This window comes from Lithobates pipiens, unplaced genomic scaffold (genome assembly GCF_037356315.1).
Source record: "Lithobates pipiens isolate NorthernLeopardFrog02 unplaced genomic scaffold, aLitPip1_a1.2 Scaffold_25, whole genome shotgun sequence".
In the NCBI taxonomy this organism is placed as follows: Eukaryota; Metazoa; Chordata; class Amphibia; order Anura; family Ranidae; genus Lithobates; species Lithobates pipiens.
The window spans coordinates 66,495,439-66,517,037 of NW_027507787.1; the positions used below are offsets into that span (position 1 = coordinate 66,495,439).

Below are 21,599 nucleotides of genomic sequence, written 5' to 3' on the forward strand. Positions count from 1 at the left end.
CATCGCCAAATGACATTTCTAAAGTCCCTGTGGAGGAAGGTTGAGTCCCTCCGGCAGGGGCAAGTCCTCTGGTGCGGGGACTTTAATCTTGTTCCTAACTTCGATTTAGATTCTACAGCAGGATGCAAGAGACATGCTTCACCACTAGATGGGTTTTTACGTTCAAATGACTTGTTTGATGTATGGAGGTGTTGTCATGCGACTGAACGTGATTATACATTTCTTTCACCGCGTCATAACACCTACTCACGTATAGATCTATTTCTATCTGATAAGATTTTGCTTTCCAGAATCTCAGCCTCGGTGATTCACACTACCACCTGGTCGGACCACGCACCTATTAGTATCACTATTGACTCGAAATCGCAACACCCTAACTCCAAACTATGGAGGCTCAATAGCTATCTTCTTAATGACCCATCCACAGCCACTCATATTCAACAACAATTGGAAGAATTTTTCTCCATTAACGCCAATTCTGTATCTGACCCGGAGGTAGTGTGGAACGCCCACAAGGCAGTTATTAGGGGTGTTCTCATACAGGCAGGAGCCAGAGCGAAGAAAAAGAGAGCTCAACATATAGACAATCTGACAACCGCTATAGCGGCCGCTGAAACTCTCAACAAACACAACCCCTCCCCCGCTACACAAACGCAGATTTTTAAACTCCGCCATGAACTAAGGTCTCTATTGTTAGAGTCCTTCGAGAAATCGTTCACTAAGTTAAGGGCGACAAACTACTCCACGGGCAACAAGGCGGGCAAACTCATGGCCCTGAGATTAAAAGGTCATAGGACCAAATCCAAGATTCCGTATATATATCATCCTCACACTAAAGCTAAAGTTCTCAAACCTACTGAAATTGCGGATGCATTTGGCACGTATTATAGTGACCTGTACAATCTAAAAAAGGACAAGAGCACCATACAACCCACGCAAGCGGACATACTAGACTTCCTCGCCCACGTAGACCTTCCCGCTTTATCCCCCACACAACTAACTACACTTAACGAGTCCTTCACGGTCCCTGAGATAGAACTCACGATCAAAAAACTCCCCATCGCTAAAGCCCCTGGCCCTGATGGATTCAATGGGGAATATTACAAAAGATTCCACAAACTACTAGCTCCTGTTCTATGCGAAGTATACAATTCGGCAGCTCAATCCTCGACATTCTCAAAAGACATGCTTAGCGCAACTATAATAACTCTTCCAAAGCCAGGTAAGGAGCCTAATGTACCTCAGAATTTCCGCCCCATCTCCCTACTAAACGTAGACCTAAAAATCTACGCAAAAATGATCGCCAATAGACTATTAGACATTACCCCAGGCCTGATACACCCAGACCAATCGGGGTTCACGAAGGGCCACCAGGCTTCAGATGCCACCAGACGAATGGTGGATATCATTCACCAGGTGCCGCACACGGGTGCCCCCTCTGTACTCCTGTCCTTGGACGCTGAAAAAGCGTTCGACAGAGTGCACTGGGGGTATCTGTCTGCGGTACTGGAAAAATTTGGTTTCACGGGCCCCATTTACAGCGCTATAATGGCTCTTTATTCCTCCCCCTCTGCCCGGGTATATTCGGCGGACACACTATCATCCCCGTTTGACATCTCCAACGGTACTAGACAGGGGTGCCCCCTGTCCCCCCTAATCTTCCCCCCTAAGCTTTTTCAGCGTCCAAGGACAGGAGTACAGAGGGGGCACCCGCGGGTGGGGCAGGCTGCATTGACTTCCACGACTATTACATGGCCTCTATCTTGACACAGACACGAGAATGGATAGCCCCCTCTCAAACTACTCTTTGGGGACAGTTAGAAGCATCACTAACCCCGGGGAATCACCTGCATGTATGGTTGCTCTCATCCAAGTGCCATCTCACCAGAAATCCACATTTTCCCCCCACTATGTTAGCCACCCTCAGGACATGGAACAGCTTTCTACACCTCACCAACAATCATACTAACAGGGCCACTTTAAAAACTCCGATACTCGTCCTCCAAGAAAAAATTGACTTGGTGTCCTATGCATCTTGGCGAGCCAGAGGTATATCGCATATCAATGATCTCTTCGCATTGGGGCATCTGAAAACGTTCCCTGACCTGCAGAAAGAGTACCGACTTCCAAACTCAGACCTCTACCTGTACCTTAGAAATAAGCATTACCTCCATGCATCCCCAAATTGGGAATGCAAAATCCCCCACCTTGCATGGTTCTTCCTTACGAACCCGACTTGCAAACACAAAGGTATTTCTCTCTTCTACGCTATACTCCAACAAAAACACATACTTGTTAAATCAGCTCCTATGCTCAAATGGGAAAGAGACCTCAGCCTCACGTACACACCCGAACAATGGGCCAAGGCAATCAAAACTACTTACCAATACACTAGTTGTGTCACATTATGGGAACTGATGATTAAAATAACCCATCGGTGGTACTTGACCCCAGACAGGATGTCAAAGTTCTCTGATCAGCATTCTACGAATTGCTGGAGGCAGTGTGGGAACAAAGGGGATGCACTCCATATTTTCTGGAGTTGTCCCAAACTGGTACCCTTTTGGGAATCGACCTTTAAGTTAATATCTGCTATATCCCAAGTTGTAACTACCCCACGTCCTGACCTAGCGCTGCTCTCCTTGAGCCTTGACCAATTCCCAACGAAGATGAGGCACTCTATATCACATGTCTTGCTGGCAGCTAGACTGGGAATAACCAGACGGTGGAAAAACCCTACCCCACCGACTTTAGCGGAAGTGATAAGCACCACGCATTTACATCACATTTACGAGCTAACGCTTGCACGCAGTAATCCCAAGAGGGACCAGGTGATTCACAACTGGTCCCCTTGGTCAACTTGGATTGCACACACCAACATCCTTCCGCTGGAAATTTGCTCTCAACCACCCTGAGATTCTTCTTCATTGGGATTAACAGACGTTACTTTAGAGAATCTCTGTTCCACTTTCGTTATGATAACGTACTCAGTTGTTGTGCTTATGTTATTACCGTATTATGGTTTGAAACAATATGCTCTCGGAACGAATGGGATCCCGAACCGCTCCCTGGGGGTGCTGCTCTCCTCCCGGACACAGAAGTGTTCCCGTAAGGGGTGTCTAGGTGGAGAGGAGTTTCCCGCCAAATTTCGGGTCGCGCTCTTTAGCTCTACATTTAAGAGGTGTTCGCACCAAGGGTTATCATCTGGTTGTCTACATAGACCTATGCATAATGTTTATTCTGTTGCTAGATATTTTGTATGTTACCTTTACTGTTGACATGTAAGAAATTATTCGACCTGCGATACTTGTAATATGTGAAAACCTAATATAAATTTAACTTTTAAAAAAAATTATAAACAAGCACACCGTGCAAATGAATAAAATAAAAAAAAAAAAAAAATATCTCCCTTTAGGAGTAATTCAAAAGGGATTAAAAATCACATAAAAATGCCACTAACAAAAATATTACAAAAAAGTCTGGAGACAAAACTAGTCCGGGTCAGACTGCATGGCAAATGGAAGCCACAACAGACTCTCGCTGGAAGTGAGGTTCCGATGTCAGTGAGCAAGGGGATCAAGGGGATCGGGTGAGATGCTAAGCGGCTTACTAGTGGTTTCTCACACATGTCCTTAGGAGATTTGATGAGCTTTCTGATGTAATGAGTGGCATTTTATGGGATGTTAATAAAAAGCTGGTTATATAATTACACTATTGGCATTCCTTTTCCTTCTTCCTGGGGTTTTGTGACAAGCTCACGAAGGGGAGAGTGGATGAAGAAAACAGATATGTTGGAGGCTATATTTTAGTACCAAAGATGCTTTGGCTTGTCATTAAGATAAACAACTGGAGTCGGTGTAAGGCCGGGTTCACATACTACACGACAGTAGTACGACTTTCATCCTACTTTGCTCTGCGACGTCAGTCCTACATCGGTCCGACATCGGTCCTACATCGGTCCTACATCGGTCCGACATCGGTCCGACATCGGTCCGACATCGGTCCTACATCGGTCCGACATCGGTCCTACATCAGTGCGACATCGGTCCTACATCAGTCCGACATCGGTCCTACATCAGTCCGACATTCATAAACAGGATACTACTTTGATACGACTTTTCAGATAGTACAACTTGTCCTTTGACCAATCAAAACTAACACACAATGGGAGGGGCTACAGCAGGGGGCAGGAAATAACACAATGTCGGATGCCAAAGTCGGATGGTTAGGACAAGCATCCGACTTGGATCCTACTTCAGTGATAGTCAATGGACTGAAGTAGGATCAAAGTCGGACCAAAGTAGTGCAGGGAGCATTTTCAAAGTCGGACCGACTCGTGTCGGACCAGTTAAGATGGCTCCCATAGGGAAACATTGATTTTCACACGTCACGCGACATGAGCTCCCAATGTTGGAGCCTTTGTCATACCAGTGTGAACCCGGCCTAAGGGAGAGAGGGGATTGTATCACCTACTACAGGGTGTTTGAAGGGGATCACATGCCCTCACATCACAGGAATGGACTATATGATATTGTGTGTGTTATTGGATATTGGTGCAATGGACTATTGAGCACTCCTATATCACTTCTATTTCAAATAGACACTTTAACCGCTTATAACATAGATATGATACTACAGCAAGGGGGCTTGTCTGTGCTAGATCATGTACCCAGCACATGATTTGGCACTTCCTGGGTAGGAGGCACATGCCCACACTGCCGGTGACCTGGCTGTGCTGTGATTAAACACAGCAGATGTCAATCACCGGGTGGCAGCCAATAGATTACCACCAGTACCCAGCGATCTATGTAAACAAGGTAGAGCCCTGTCCTGTCAGCGGGGAAGTGATAGATTTTCTTTCCTTGCAAAGCAGGGAATAAAATGGATTACTTTCCCTAGTAAAAGCACCTTCCACAGTACACCAAAACACTGGCTAGGCACACTACACTTTGATTGCCCTAGCCAGTGTCATTAGTATAGTGGCAGTGCTTCTTTTTAGCACTGATCACTGTATTAGTGTCACTGGTTCCCAAAAAGTGTCAGTTAGTGTCTGATTATCCGGCGCAATATTGTAGTCTCGCTGTAAGTCACTGATCGCCGTCATTACTAGTTAAAAAAAAAGGTAAATAAATAAAATTTCAGTATATATCCCATAATTTGCGCAAATCAATAAACGCTTATTGGGATTTTTTTTTACCAAATATATGTAGCAGAATACCTACTGGCCTAAATTTATCATTTATTTATTTTTTACATTTTTTTTTATCGGATATGTTTTATAACAGAAAGTAAAAAAATATTGTTTTTTTATTCTTTCAAAATTGATAGTCTTTTTTTTGTTTATAGTGCAAAAAATAAAAACCGCAGTGGTGATCAAATACCACCAAAAGAACGCTCTATTTGTGGGAAAAATTGACATAAAAATTGTATTTGGGTACATCATTCTACGAGTTAAAGTAACGCAGTGCCATTTAACAAAACAAAAATGGCCTGGTCATGAAGGGGGTAAATCTTCCAGAGGTCAAGTGGTTAAAGGATACGTTGTGACATAATTTTAATAAGTAATATAGGACACTTTTTCTTTCATGTTGAACACTTAATTGTTTATGTTTATGACTTAAGTTACACTGCGCTACCTTGTATTTAGATTATTCATTATTGTGGATATGTGATTTATAGATCTTTGTTGGTTAATAATAATTAGAAAGCCACGTGCTTTACTCATCTGCAAAAAGTGTTGTATATACACACAGGATGCGTAAAATATCGAAGGTTGCTTTAAGTCTAACTTGATTATGAACAGACTTCATGGAAGGGACAGACACATAGATGTGTGCAGCCTATTGCATTAGGGTGTGCACCCCAAACTCAAACACACATGCCTTTCTCTGCAGCATCATCTGCACTGGACAGTGAATGAATAGGAAGTCCTCTGTGCGGAGCAGCTTCCTGTTCATTCACAAATTGAAGAATAGTAAACAAGGTTTACTATGCTTTGGTTATGAATGAACGCAGTGAGTGTGTTCACTACTGTGTTTATTTAGAAAAGGAAGGGGTTGGTCAATGATATCCCCCCACCCCCACTCTCTATCCTGAAACATCCCCTGTAGCAGCCAGGGGGAGAGGAGAGGAGGGAAGCCAGCTGCACTGCAGGTAGGGGGGGGAGGAGCCCAGGAAGTAGGGGGAAATCAGCGCCACATGTAGCAATTAGGGTGTGCCCACACCTCGCACCACCCCCCCCCCCCGTGCACACCTATGGGCAGGAGCAGCTGCAAAGGGATGAAAAGCATAAGCATCAGTTCATATAGTATACTGTAAGTATGGAGTATGGTTTATATGGATAAGCAGTGACTACATTTGCTAGATATATATATATATATATATATATATATATATATATATATATATATAAAATAATGATAGTATGCTGTCTGTTGCTGCCCCTTCATGATATTAAAGTTAAGCTTAGGTGTCATTGCATAGTTGGCCAAATGTATATACTGGACACAGGCAGTGAGAAATGAAGGACAGGGACACACCTGGCTCTTCTCACGTGGCATATACAGCGATGCATACCTGATGTTAAAGGCAGTGAAAAAGCACAATCTACCTGTACAATAACTAGCATTTCCGATTGCCTAAGGCCGCGTACACACGGGCGGACTGTTCGCCCAACTTTGTCCGCTGAACAGTGTTTCAGCGGACAGTCTGCTCGTGTGTGGGCTTCAGCGGACTTTTTCAGCGTGCAGTCTGGCGTACTAAGTATTTCGTTTTTTTCGAAATTCTGTCCGTCGTACTTTGGTTTCAGCGGACAATACGGTCATCAGTATGCTAGTTCGACGGACTAAGAATGGCGCATGCTCAGAAAGGATTTACACGGCGGAAGGTTGCATTGCTGTGTATTGGACTTCCTATTTCTAGTTCCGTCGTACGTGCTGTACACGTCATCGCGCAAGCTTTCGACGGACTGTTTGTGCATCCGTGTGTGGTCAAGTCCGTTCATTCGAAAGTATGACGGACTGTCCGTCGGATTGTATGACGGACTAAGTAGGCCATACAGTCCGCCCGTGTGTACGCGGCCTAAGACACACAGGTCCCAGAAGATAGCAGGGACCAGTCAGAAACTCGCAGCACGAGTCGCTCATGCGCATTAGGGAACCAGGCTGTGAAGCCGCAAGACTTCCTCTCTCCCTTACTGAAGATGCCGGTGCCTCCACCCAGAGCCGAGGGATTTTGGGTGAGGGCATCGCAGGCGCCCTGGACAGGTAGGTGTCCTTATTTTAAAAGTCAGCAGCTGCAGTATTTGTATTTTTTTCGGAGGAACTCCACTTTAAGACTGAATTAATTACAGATTAGTGTGTAGGAAGCTGCGTTGGGTTCATATTGCCTGCTTTTATTTTTTAATTCTTTAAGCACCTGATGTTCTTACCTGTCAGGATCATCGCTGAAGTAATAATTTACTTTTCCAAATGTTCCGACGTCATTGTCTGTAGCCTATAGAAAGAGAGAAACATACATAGATAATTATGCATCTGGGGTGAGGGAGGGTTGGTTTCATTTTGTTAAAGTATATACAAACCCTATCCTATAGGTCTGAGAAATATAGATTTGAAGTATTTTGTTATATTTGTTCGATGCGTTTGCTAAAAAATCCCAAATTCTAGCAGAAATGTAATCCGCTGCTATTAATCAGAAATGTTCCCAGCTCACTTAGTAGACTACAGAACAACCACCTGCTCCAACCATCATGTTATGAAGAAGAGAAGTGGGGGAGCAAGCACATCTAAGCCCTTGTACACACGGTCGGACATTCCGACAACAAAATCCGTCAGGTTTTGTCCAAAACTGGTGTTGCATACACACGGTCGGACAAAGTTGTCGGAAAATCTGATAGTTCGTAACGCGATGACGTTATTTAGTTACGACGGGACTACGTTCAGGCTAGTAGTCAATAGCTTTGGTCTAGGAATTTGATCTGAGCATGCGTGGCACTTTGTCCAATGGGAATACTCTACAAACGATTGGACAAAGTCCGATCGGATCATGTCGGAATATTTTTATATCCAGCTCTCAAACTTTGTTGGTTGGACATTCTGACGGAAAAAGTCAGATGAAGCCCACACATGGTCGGATTATCCGACAACACGGTCCGATTGGACATTTTCTGTCGGAATGTCCGACCGTGTGTACAAGGGCTAAGATCTTTTAAGCGTTCGTCTTTCGGCTTAGACCCCTTTCCCACCAAGGGCATTTTGCAGGCACTATAGCGTTGAAAATAGCGCCTGCAATCTGCCCTCAAGCAGCTGCTCCATTGTCTCCAGTGTGAAAGCTCGAGGGCTTTCACACTGTAGTGGTGCACTGGCAGGACTTCAGGAAAAGTCCTGCCAGCAGCTTCTTTGGAGCGGTGTGTTTACCCCTCCTCCACCGCTGCTCCCCATTGAAATCAACGGAGCAGCGCGGCTATATCGCCAGCAAAAAGCAGCTATCGCGGTGCATTGCGGGTGGTTTTAACCCTTTCTCGGCCACTAACGGGGGTTAAAAGCGCCCGCTAGCGCCGAAATGCGCAGCAAATCTGACGGTAAAAACACTGCTAAAAATAACAGCCTTTTACCGCCGACGCTATGGGCGGCTCGGTGTGAAAGGGCCCTTATATTAAAGCGTTTGTTAACCCCAACATTTCATATTCCTGATATATGGCTGCTGTACCATGTACTTGTATGGGAAAGTCTCCTTTTCTCTATGTATTGCTTCCTTTATGTAAAGTCCTTGGTGTTCCTGCCAGTCTCTTTGCTTAACTATTAAACACTGACCACACTATGCAGGAGAGAACACTGTGGTAAGTTCTCTAACTATGCTGGGAAGAACTTGTCCTGACACTCTCCTGCTGCACAGCCATTCACTGGGAAGCTCAGTGTGCTGCTACTTCTCCTCCCCCAGCTCTTAAGCAGCTGAGAACAGAAGGAATATAATCACTTATTAAAAAAAAAAAAAAAAAAAGAAGTTATTTCTAATGTTTTTTAAATAACCAAACAAAAATGTTTTGTATTTCATTTTGATTTTAAACTGAATGAATTCTTTTACAAGGTGATCGTTTTTTAATCACTTTGTCTTCAGGGGGGTGCTACAGTAGATAGAAAGAATAAATGTATATTATGTGAAAACGCAGTTATCCTTATAATATGCAAGCAGTTTCACTAGCTTTTTTCCTAAAGGTCTCAGTTGCCATCTGTATGAAAAACACTTTAATAATTGGGAGGGTAGTTGTATGCTGCCTACTCTAAGAATTACACTTGTCACATTTTTAAACGCTCCTATGGGTTATTGGATATCACTGGTCTGTGTTACAAAAACTCTACATTAGTGGTTGATGAACTATGAACCTTTCATCCCCTGCTTATGCACAAAGTGCTCCAACCTGGCAGTAAATATAAAAAGGTGTACATGGTTGTTGGCAGGCTAATTAAGGTGCAACAGAACATGCTTGTTCCTTTCTGCCATATAAGTAGAAAGAAGTAAATGAAAGAAGGCATGTATATGCTCGCTATGGGCAAGTTGTCTGTTTTTCTTTATTCTACTGAGAATAAAACTATCCCAGGGGTGCTCTATCACATAACCGTAATATCAGGCAAAGTTTTTCCTTGGTGGTGAAGGTAAAATTCACATGTTTTAGCTGAACTTCAGTCAAACAACTACGTATTCTTTTTTTAAATAATTTTGTAATTAAAGAGAACACCATGTCAAAAAAAGATCATTAACATCATTTACATGGAATGTTGGCATGGGTCAAAGTACCATGGTTTCATACATTGGCATATAAGATACAAAGTCAATGCTCAGATAATACAGGACTAAAGACATACATCTTAACAATATGGTAAGGGATACTGGAGCCATCAGAGGTTGCGACCCATCATCTTCGATGCAGACACTCATAGTTTTATAAAAAAAAATTAAAATATTCGGGGAATCAGAAAATATCAGGCATTAATTCCTGGAACAAATAGTAAACAGGTGTGGACACAGAGTAAGGAAAAAAGAGAGAATATGTGAGCTCCCACCCAGGGGTGGGATCAAGGAATTTGAATTGCATGGGTAAAGGAGGAGAAAAAAAAAAAAGGAAGGTGGACCCCTACCATATCACCATCTCAGATTCATCACGTGTACATACAAATAATTGCTGTTATCTCCTGAATGAGGACCAACAGCAGAAGGCACTGAGCTTGGCCTGACATAAGCGAGACTAGGCTCTATACCATTTGCTTGTACCGGGAGGAACATTTACAATTGTGCTCATACGTTTACATACCCTGGCAGAATTTATGATTTCTTGGCCATTTTTTTAGAGAATATGAATAACACAAAAATATTTTTCACTCATGGTTAGTGTTTGGCTGAAGCCATTTATTATCAATCATCTGCGTTTACTCGTTTTAAATCATAATCACAACAGAAACTACCCAAATGACCCTGATCAAAAGTTTGCATACTCTGGTGATTTTGGCCTGATAACATGCACACAAGTTGACACAAAGGGGTTTGAATGGCTATTAAAAGGTAGCCATCCTCACCTGTGGCCTGTTTGCTTGCAATTAGTGTGTGTTTATAAACGGTCAATGAGTTTCCAGACTCCTGACAGATCCTTGCATCTTTCATCCAGTGCTGCACTGACGTTTCTGGATTCTGAGTCATGGGGAAAGCAAAATAATTGTCAAAGGATCTATGGGAAAATGTAGTTGAACTGTATAAAACAGGAAAGGGATATAAAAAGATATCTAAGGAATTAAGAATGAAAATCAGCAGTGTTCAAACTCTAATCAAGAAGTGGAAAATGAGGGGTTTTGTCGAAACAAAACAAAACCACGGTCAGATAGACCAACTAAAATTTCAGCCACAATTGCCAGGAAAAAATTGTTCAGGATGCAAAGAAAAACCCACAAATAATTTCAGGTGAAATACAGGACTCTCTGAAAACGTGGTGTTTCAAGATGCACAATAAGGAGGCACTTGAAGAAAGATGGGCTGCATTGTCGAGTCGCCAGAAGAAAGCCATTACTATGCAAATGTCACAAAGTATCTCACTTACAATACGCCAAACAGCACAGAGACCAGCCTCAAACCTTTTGGCAAAAAGTCATTTGGAGTGATGAGACCAACATTTATCTTTTTGGCCACAACCATAAACGCTACATTTGGAGAGGAGTCAACAAGGCCTATGATGGTAAACCATTCCTACTGTGAAAAACTGGAGGTGGATTGCTGATGTTTTGGGGATGTGCAAGCTACAAAAGCACAGGAAATTTGGTCAAAATTGATGGCAAGTTGAATGCAGTATATTCTCAAAAAATACTGGAGGAACATTAATCAGCATTGCATTAATCAGCCAGGAAGCTGTGCATGGGACGTACTTGGACATTCCAACATGACAATGATCCAAAACATAAGGCCAGGTCGACCTGTCATTGGCTACAGCCGAATAAAGTGAAGGTTTTGGTGTGGCTATCTCAGTCTCCCGACCTCAATATCATTGAGCCACTCTGCAGAGATCTCCAGTGCGGTTCATGCAAGACAGCCCAAGAATTTACAGGAACTGAAGGCTTTTTCCAAAGAGGAATGGGCAGCCTTACCATCTGAGAAGATAAAGAGCCTCATCCACAAATACCACAAAAGACTTCAAGTTGTCATGGATGTTAAAGAAGGGAATACATGGTATTAACTGGGGTATGTAATTTTTTGATCAGGGTCATTTGGATAGTTTCTGTTGCCATTATGATTTAAAAAGAGTAAAACACAGTTGATTGATAATACATGGCTTTAGCCAAACACTAACCATGAGTGAAAGAAAAGTTTTTGTGTTCATTCATATTCTCTGAAAAATGTTCAAGAGATCATAAATTCTGCCAGAGTATGTACACTTAGGAGCAAACTGTATATTCTTCCCAATGTCATTTTTTATTTTGGTCATAAATCTTGTCCCTGAAGGTTCCTGTAAGGTGTTCCATGTCTTATTCTCATTCACTCAGACAAACCATTTCTGTCTGTGGGTTGGGGCATTTCCCGGTACTAGGGATACAGGCCCTGGCTGTGTTCAATAAGTGAATCAACATTTTTTTTTGCATTTCCTTCAGGACATGGGTGTAAGGTTAAAGAAATATAGCAGGTGGATTACCAAACAGGCAGAAACCCATAAGGACTGGTTGCCAGAAGGCTTGTAATGCAGGGCACTCACAAAAAAAATATGCAAGAAAGATCAATGCCCACACCGCCTACTTTGTTGAGGAAATAGTTTGATGAGTATTAACGTGTCCGGTAAAACAGGTGACTATTTTGTAAGGAATCTCTTGGTATTTGTTACCGATAAAGGCCTTACTGAAGGGTTCAAGTTATACAGGTCCATATAGTAGGACTGAAAGACATTAGCAATAGCCACAGTAGTATGTACTTTAGTAGAGATGGGCTCGTGATTCGCCAGACTGGCGGACTTCTGGCTCTGTTCGCCGCGGCCATATTTGTTTACATTGTGAAGAACTTTGACCCATGATACATCCATCATGGGGTACAGGACAGCCAATTGAGACATTTCAGCACATGGACATACCCCCTACCTTATAAATAGACCTGTTTTTTGTCAGTGTAGGGAAAGGACGCTGTGTGGAGCAGGGACAGTCAGTCTAATCACTAGCTAGCTAATTAGCTATTACTATTAGGTCCACAAAAGTCCTTTTAAGGACTGGTATAGGTGCACAGTATATAGGGTTGTAATGCACTTATAATGTACTTTATTTCAAATATAGAAAGTATATTATGGTGCACTGCTGAGTGCTGACCGATTCTGCAGCTGTCTTTTATCAGTGTAGGGAGGGACAGTTTGGTGTTTGGAGCAGGGACAGTCTGCAAATCACTAGCTACTAGGTCCACAAAGGTCCTTTTAAAGCGGGAGTCCGCCGGGACTTTTTTTTTTTTTTTTTTAAAGCCAGCAGCTACAAATACTGCAGCTGCTGACTTTTAAAATAGTGACACTTACCTGTCCAGCGCGCCCGCGATGTCGGCACCCGAAGCCGATCTCTAGATCGTCTCTCGGGTGCTGCCACCGCCATCTTGGGTATGGGAATCAGGAAATGGAGCCTTTCGGCTTCATTTCCTTTCGGCTTCATTTCCCAGTTCCCTACTGCGCATGTGCGAGTAGCGCTGCGCAATAAGGACGGTCCCAGCTGCCTCTGGGATCTGTGTGTTTCCCAGCAGGCAGCGGGGCACTTGCGGAAAGGGGCGGGCACTTGCGGAAAGGGGCGTAATCTACGCCCCTTTCCGCAGAGAGCTATCCCGGAAGTGGGTGCAGATACCTGTACAGTACAGGTATCTGCACCCCGCTCCCCCCTGAAAGGTGCCAATTGTGGCGCCGGAGGGGGGGGGTTCCGATGAGCGGAAGGTCCACTTTAGGGTGGACCTCCGCTTTAAGGTATAGGTGTACAGTATATAGGGTTGTACACGTATAATATACTTTCTTTCAAATATAGAAAGCATATTATACTTGACTGCTGTGCTGCTGAGCTGAGTGCTGACCGATTCTGCAGCCTTCTGCAGTCTTTTATCAGTGTAGGGACTGAGGGACAGTTTGGTGTTTCCCCTTCATAGCCTGGCCTGACCTTGCCTCTCCTCCATGGCCTTCATGCGCTCCTGAATTGTCAAAATTTCACAGATAAATAAAGAATGCTTGTTGTTGTCGATCCCAGATTCACATAATACTTTTGTTATGTCAGTGTCCATGTTGTGGGACTATGTGTGCACAGCTAGTAAGTATTTTGTGGCTGAAAATATGACCTGGAGGTTTTTAAGGTTTGCCTGACATTAAAGTCAATGGGGTCCGCCGCAAACCTTGCGGTTCGCAAACTTTTGACCGCGTTCGCAGTTCGCGTAACGTCCCGTCGGAAGTTCGTCCATCACTATACTTTAGTGCCTGTAGCAGATGGAAGGAATAAAGGTCTGCGTTTTGCATTCCTAAAGAGCATGGGCAAGGGCCCATTTATTACATATTACATATTCATTAAAAGTGTTGTGCATCAATATAGGCTTCATCTTTTAAGTCCAGATTCGCACTGAGCTGCTGGAAAGAAGCACCCGCATGTCAGTACCCAGGGGATGGCTGGCAGCCTTAGGCCTGGGGGGCAAGTCCAGTCAAGTGGCCCATTGAACCAATGAATCAGCTCACCACCCATCTACACCACATTCCCCGTACAGAGAGAGAGGGAGACTGCTCTACATTGCCCCAAAGAGAGAGAGACTGCTTGACACTGCCTGCACAGAGAGAGAGACTGCTTCACACTGCCTCTACAGAGAGAGAGAGAGACTGCTTCACACTGCCTGCACAGAGAGAGACCGCTTCACACTGCCTGCACAGAGAGAGACCGCTTCACACTGCCTGCACAGAGAGAGACCCCGCTTCACACTGCCTCCACAGAGAGAGACCCCGCTTCACACTGCCTCCACAGAGAGAGACCCCACTTCACACTGCGTCCACAGAGAGAGACCCCGCTTCACACTGCCTGCACAGACCGCGCTGTACACTGCCTGCACAGAGAGAGCAGTCACTTTCTGTGCAGGCACTGTGAAGCAGTCAGTCTCTGTACAGGCAGTGTGAAGTGGAGCAGTCTCTCAGAGAATGGAGCTGTCTCTCAGAAAGAGACTGCATGATTGCCCCCAGAGAGACTGAGAAAAAGAGCTTGCCCCTTCCCCACACCCAGTACACAGACCAATGAGACTGCAGGAAGATGAAGACTAAAGACTGTGCTGTCACTGCCACCACACTAAGCACTACCTGTGGAGTCCGGAGCTTCTCTGGTGAGTGAGCACCACACCACTGGGAAAGCTAAGCAAGCAGAGTAGCTGAGAGTCACACTGAGCGCAGCAGGCTAAACACGCAAGTCCTGCTGTCTCCCTGGCATGAAGACCAGATTCACCAGGGTGCAGGTTCCTCCTGTCTCAATTGCGGATAGTAAGAAATGCACATGCAGGCGCATGCCGGAGCACCAGCCAGATTAAGGGCATTGTGGGCCTGGTGCTGCAGCGGAGCAGGTTTAGGAGTGGCAGGGATATGAGGTAAGTAATGCCATATCCCAGCTCTTGCCCAGACTTGGTCACAGCCCCACAGGGCTGTAATGTTAGGGAAGCCCAGAACTTGAATTACCAAGCTTCCGTAAGAGCCGTGTGTCGGTGTGTGCTCTGAGGTGAAAGTTTCCAAGCCATCAGAATACAGTGATCACTGCTGGCAGCTATAGCAGCCAGCACTGATCGCTAAAAAAACATAAAGACACGCTGGTTGTACTGTCAGTTGATGGAGTCAAATTCTGTACAACCAGTCTGCATAGAGATAGATTGAAATGTCTGCTGAACCGGCAGAATTTCAATCTGTCTATTGTGGCCTAAGTCCACCAGTCTCTAGGTTTAATAATATCCTCAAATCTTCTGAAAGGGGGGCTCCACTTAGGTGTAGAAATTCACTTTGAACTCCACCTTATTTCCAGAACTCTCTTTAGGGCGTACAGGCGTTTTAGTGCTAAAAAATAGCACCTGTAAAGCACTTCTTATGCCACCTGAGGTTTCCCACTGGGGCGGTGGGCTTGAAGGACATTCTGAAAAGTCCAGCAAGCAGCATTATTGGGGCAGTTTGGGAGAGGTGCCCAGCCTATTGAAATGAATGCAACACGGCCGTTTTTGAACACTTTCTTTGGCCACTAGTGGGGGGTTAAAAGTGCCCCGCTAGCGCCACTAAAACAATGATAAAGCGCCACTAATACGAGCAGCGCTGTACCACTACCGCCCACATAGCCCCAGTGTGAAAGTACCCTTTGGAAACAAAAAGGTGAGACCACATCTAATACCTACAGAGAGTAATGGAAATAAGGTGGAGTTCAAAGTGAACTGTGTCATTACCTGCAGGGATTGGCATTTAGGGGGGTTAAAGCAGGCAGGGATGAAATGTGATATCAACTATTCACTGCCTGTCAAATGCCTCTGAAAAGTGACCTGAGCATGGATCACTTTTCAGAGGAGTGGCAGTGGCTGCTGCAAGTGAATACAAGCATTTAGGCTCACACTGGTGTGCTGCGGTTTGGCTGCAGTGCGGGTGTACTGGCGGGTGTCTCACCCCCTCAGACTTCTTTTAGGTTACTCATTGTTGCTGCATGTTCTGAAAGTGCACCAAACATGTAGCATGCAGGACGTTTTGTGCACTTTCAGAACATGCAGTAAAAATGTGCATCCTCTATGTCCCAGGGGCAACATGAAGGATGACTTCCAGTACACCAGCACTGCAGCCAAACTGCAGCATGTCAGTGAGAGCCCTCATCATACCACCTAGCCCTAGGAGGGCAAGGTACTGGCACAGGCTGCTAGAAAAAAAACTCTTTGGCTGCAGAGAGGAGGAGCTCACTTACTTGGATGGTCCCAGCCTCCCAGGAGCCTCACTGGATTCCAGCCAACTGCTCAGATTGAGCAGAGAGCAGGTCCAGCCTCTGTCAGCCAATGGTGTGGAGTAGGGAGGGGCTGGGCGGGGCTGTGCTGTGTAACACAGACTGTCAGCCCTGACATGAAGACATCGCTGGATCACAGTACTGGACTCGGCCAGCTCAAGAACTGTGCATATTGCGATTTTGAGCTGACGACACAGCAGCCTTTGCCACCGCATATCAGAGCAGCCCAGGGGGCAATTGCATCCCTGCCCCCTGGCCCAGCCCTCCCCTGTCAGTACCAATTTCACAGACATCTGTATGGGTTTCTGCACAGATGTCAATGGAAATCGCAACCTGAAATTGCAAAAAGTAGTACAGAAACTACTTTTTCAAATTGGTGCAGCGCCGCAAATGCGGTGTCGCACTAATTAGGACAGTGCCATTGCTGGCAATTGTCGCCGATTTGACATGTCAAATCGCACCAGTGTGAACCAGGGCTTAAAGGGAGAGATTACACAGACGCTTCCGTGTTTCAGTAATTTCAGTGTCTAAGCTAGAGGACCATAGGAGTACTTTATTGCACAGTTCTAAATTTTGGAGTTTGAAAATGGGGCCAGATGATTCCTGGTCCCTTGATTTTTTTTTTTTTTTTTTTTTAGGATACCCGTAATATAACAACATTTATGGGAGGCCCAAAGTGTGAGAGGGTTAGCTATCAAAACCTTGTTAAGCTTGAAAAACCCTTTCAATTCCTTGATTACATCTGCACAGACTTCTGAATTTTACAAGAATGAGCTAAAATATAACAATGTTACCTTTTTCCTGAGTCAGATGCTATGGGCAAAGAAGCATATCTCAGTAGGAAAAATGTGATCCTAGTATATGATCCTTGTACAGATGAATAGAAGAAGTAATCTCTGTTTCATGGATGGAGGCTTTGCTATATGTACATAAGTAGATACGCGAATAGGGTTTTCTTAAGTGAGTTTCTAGGTGCACCTGACAGCTGAGCATGACCTCAGGACACATCTTTTGATGGGTCTAGAGGGAAATTGAAAGCACCACCCAAAGCTAATGTGCCTTCTGCAAAATCTTCCAGTCTAGTCAAAAGAGAGTCAAGAAAGTAAATTTGGTCAGAGTTGGAGAAATATACATTTGCCAGAATTTGCTACATTGTACAACCTTTTAAAAGCAAGAATCTGACTTCTGTATCAGAAGCTACAAATTGCCATGGTAGTGTATTCGAAAGTAAAATCCTCATACCCTTGGATTTAGAGGACTGAGATGCGCTATTGTACACCATAGGGAAATGCTTTTTTTGTAATTTCGTTATACTATCTGCCATGAAATGTGTCTCCTGGAGGAAAGCTATATGAGTTTTGTGCGTGCACAGATCATGCAGACAGTCGGTTTTTCAAGCATATTAAAAAGCTTTGACTTTCCATGAAACAATCTTGAGAGTCATGGTATGTAGAGCTACCTAATGAGATTCACCGTAAGGTACAAAGGACCTGAGATCCTGGGCCAAATGGAATGTAATAATGAAGCATTCAAAACTATATATATATATATATATATATATATAAAACACACAAACACACACACACAATACAAATAGCAGGGTTATCCTGTCAAAATGCAGTCATATCCTTCAACAGGGTGGTACCCAACAAGGGGTAAATGTTATAAAGGAGTGCTAAAGGAAGCCCTGAAGGGCAGAGCACTTCACCAACACATGTGCTAGGTGGCCAGTGGACACAGTAAAATCCGCCCTGCCTCTCAGAGTCTATGAGATCCTTTTAATAGGGGATTAAGTGGATTAGATCTTTCATCTCTTCAAATAAGCCATGGTAAAGACTAAATCTGAGCATCCGCAATCTGTACGGTGTTCAAGAGTAACCAGGAGGGAGGCCATCCGTCCCTCTCACGTCCAACCCAGGCCACCACCAAACTGGTAAGCCAGTCAAATATGTCTGGTTAGACTATTGAACAATTTTAGTCAGTCCCAGAGGAAGAAAAGAATTGGAGGGTCCCAAAGTAATTCCTTAAGAGTGCAGCCCCACATCAGTTTGGTCTTCCAACCCATGAGGGGGTCATAGAGGTTTCAGGATGTGAGTAGGTGCTTCTCTGGTGTATCAAATACCGGAGTTAGAAACTACATAGGTACCACACAGAAGTATAGTAACACTTAACATAACTTCATATATCAGCAAGAAAATAACTCCCACTCTTCTTTGTCCCTAAGAGTTTGCTAATGGTTATGAACAGCAGGGGAGCTGCCTGTATGAGTATCTTGCAGATAGCTTAACAGGAGCCAGTTCTAAGTGCATACATGACTAATGGTGATCCGAGTAGGAACAGGTGCAATACCAACATCTATAAAAAAAGGAGGGAGGAGGTCAGTCTACAACTAAGCACAGCAGTTGATCCCATGAAATATCGCTATTAACTTAATGAGGAAAAAAAATGGGTATAAGTGTATAGATTCACTTGTTTAGTCAATTTAGTCAAGTGTGTACAAGCTAATAGTGTAACAGAGATTAAAAAATATAAATATATATTTACTTTGAGGTTAATTGTAGGAGGGTAAGAACTATGGATATTAACAATAGAAGGGGTCCTAAGACCTCTGATATAAGGGCTTCACATCTCTGGTAAAAAGACAGATCCAAACTACTTATCATACACTCACATCCCTGGTAAAAAAAAAAAAAAAAAAGATCTGACTACTCATCATACTCTCAAGAGTACTTAATGAAGAGTAAGGAAACAACTGCCAGAACATATGGCAGAACCTCAATACCCATGCAGGACAGGGAGCAGTCCAGGCTTGCTTTCTGGTGGGGTAGATGCTCTCTCCAGACGTTGTTGGATCCTTTTCGCACAGTGTGGTCTGGTAGATACATTTTGTGTGCCAGTTTACGTGACTGCTGTGTCGAGTCAGTCAGGGACTTGAAATGGTTTAATTTAAGCAAACTTAACCAGATCTGGCAGATCAGATGGATGTTTTAGGGCAAAAGTGTAGCTGCCTTTATGTACAATGAGATGAAAAGGATAGCCCCCACCTATGATGGACCTGATTTGCATAGCTCTTCAAAGTAACAGCTTCAGGGGACCAACACATTTGTAGGGTCTTTCTGGACGCATCTGTTAGCAAGTGGATCTCAGCACGATCAAAATCCAGTGGCCCTTTGTGGCAAATTTGTTGCAGCATTTCTTAAATTTAGAGCATACAAATTCAAGCATCATAGCACATCCCTTGGGTGGACCAGGTCTATGGATCTGGGACCCAGTGTTCTGTCTATGGTGCTGTCGATCTGGTTTCGGCAGTCCAAGTAGGTATTAAAGATGGCCATGACTGTGGCTCACAGGCCTGCCTGTGAAGTAGCTTCTGGGATGCTTCAGAGGCTGATGTTCTGGCAAAGACTTCAATTTTCCAAGTCGTCCAATAAAAGGTACAATTGAGTCCTTTAGGAACTGAGGGTGATCTAAACCTCTGTAATTGCATTTCACAGCTTTACAGTGCCCAGTGCTATATCTGTGACCTTGTTGTCTGAGCCCTTTACATCTTTTTTTTTTAAGGTTTAACGCACACTGATGGCTGTCTCTACTCTTTGCACAAGGCTCTCAAGGTTTGCCATAGTGGACACCTTCTGCAATGGGGACCATAGGGTTTTCTCCCCAGGGGTGCCTGTCCAGCTTGTTACAAGTGTGAGAAGAGAGGCTCTACTCACCACTGCCTCTGGCTGGGTAAGGGGAGGAGGTTCTCTGGTATCCAAGCCTGTAAGCTAAGCGGAGACTGGGAACCTGCTGTCTCTGAGGTCAGTATTAGTTAAGTGCTTCTGCTCCTCTGCACTCTATCTAATGTTGGTTGACATTGTCAGGGAATTCAGGAGGCCTGGAGACAGATTACTGAGTGGGAAGAAAAGAGGCATGATGTGATCTGTGTTGTCTCCACTGCTCCCTGTAAATACATACTGCTGTGGCTGCTCTGGCCACAGGCTAACCTGGTATGTTGGTTCCTGCTGGAGGTGCCATCTTGCCCGAGTCTGATGTGGTACATGGCTTAAGCTGCTTCACATAGCAGATGAAAGTGACCCAGTAGATGATTTCTGTAAGGCCGGACCGGGTAAATGGCCCAGGTGCAAAGACGTGGCTTCATGCTGAGACCACCCCCCCCCCCCCCCCATACACATTTGAATTATACATACGTAAACTTTTCTCTGCCAAAGATATTGTAACTGCATCCAGCAAGTGCTCTGATCCTGATACTCCTACCAGACAGCTTAGCCAGGTCCCAGTATTCTGCAGACTATATTGTCTAGGACCATTGACTACAGCACACTAAATAGGTCATCCCTCGTTTCTTCCCTCTAGTAAAGTTCCATTTGGTTGAATAATAGCAATATGCAAAGAAATAGAACTCCTCAGAGTTCTTCTGCCTAGCATAGAACACAGGACAATGTTTATTTAACAATCCATCTTATAATGCTTAAATAATACACAGCTAAATTAAACTGTTTTTACATCTGCCTTGACTTCAAGCTTTATTATCTGTTTGCCACTGTTCATCGACTAAAGTAAGCCAATGGATAATAATAATAATTATTATTATTATACAGGATTTATAGAGCGCCAAAAATTTACCCAGTGCTTTACAATAATCTCTAAATATCATATATACTGGACTCTTTACCACATACAAACATTAAACTTGATTTAAGAAACATTTACTAGTTCAAGTGGCTGTTAGGCTTTATAGTATTGCTTTGTAGTTAGCTAATGCATGCAATCTAGAAGAAGGGTAGCTATAGAATCAATTACTAATTTTACTTAGACAATAATCACAATTGTGCCAGGTATGGCCAAGGGAGAAAGGCTTTCGATAAGTCACTGAAGCATACTTCACCAGTAAATGAGCATGACAATGCGTTGCAGTCATGAAGCAGTAAATGGGCTATGAATGCATTGCTTAATGAGGGATTTTTTAGCAGTCTTTCCAAGAGAAGTTTGTTTCAAAGACTATAGTCATCTTTATTGTTACATGGTGTATACATATTTTATATACAGTCGGGGCTTCTTTTCTCAGAGAATAGGTTCAGGAACTCCCCTTTTAAAGTCACTCCTTGTCTTGACCCCCTATCCAACTCTAAGCAC

The 21,599-nt window shown here is 44.0% G+C and overlaps 1 protein-coding gene across 2 annotated transcripts in view; it reads right to left on the minus strand.

The window, feature by feature from the left end:
* The window catches only part of CDH23 (cadherin related 23), a 1,769,196-nt gene that overhangs the window by 645,556 nt on the left and 1,102,041 nt on the right, over nucleotides 1-21,599 (minus strand). For both annotated transcript variants that reach the window (XM_077454574.1, XM_077454575.1), the window contains exon 14: nucleotides 7,430-7,494. In XM_077454574.1, the coding sequence (XP_077310700.1) occupies nucleotides 7,430-7,494 (65 nt within the window). The remainder of the gene's footprint in view (nucleotides 1-7,429; nucleotides 7,495-21,599) is intronic.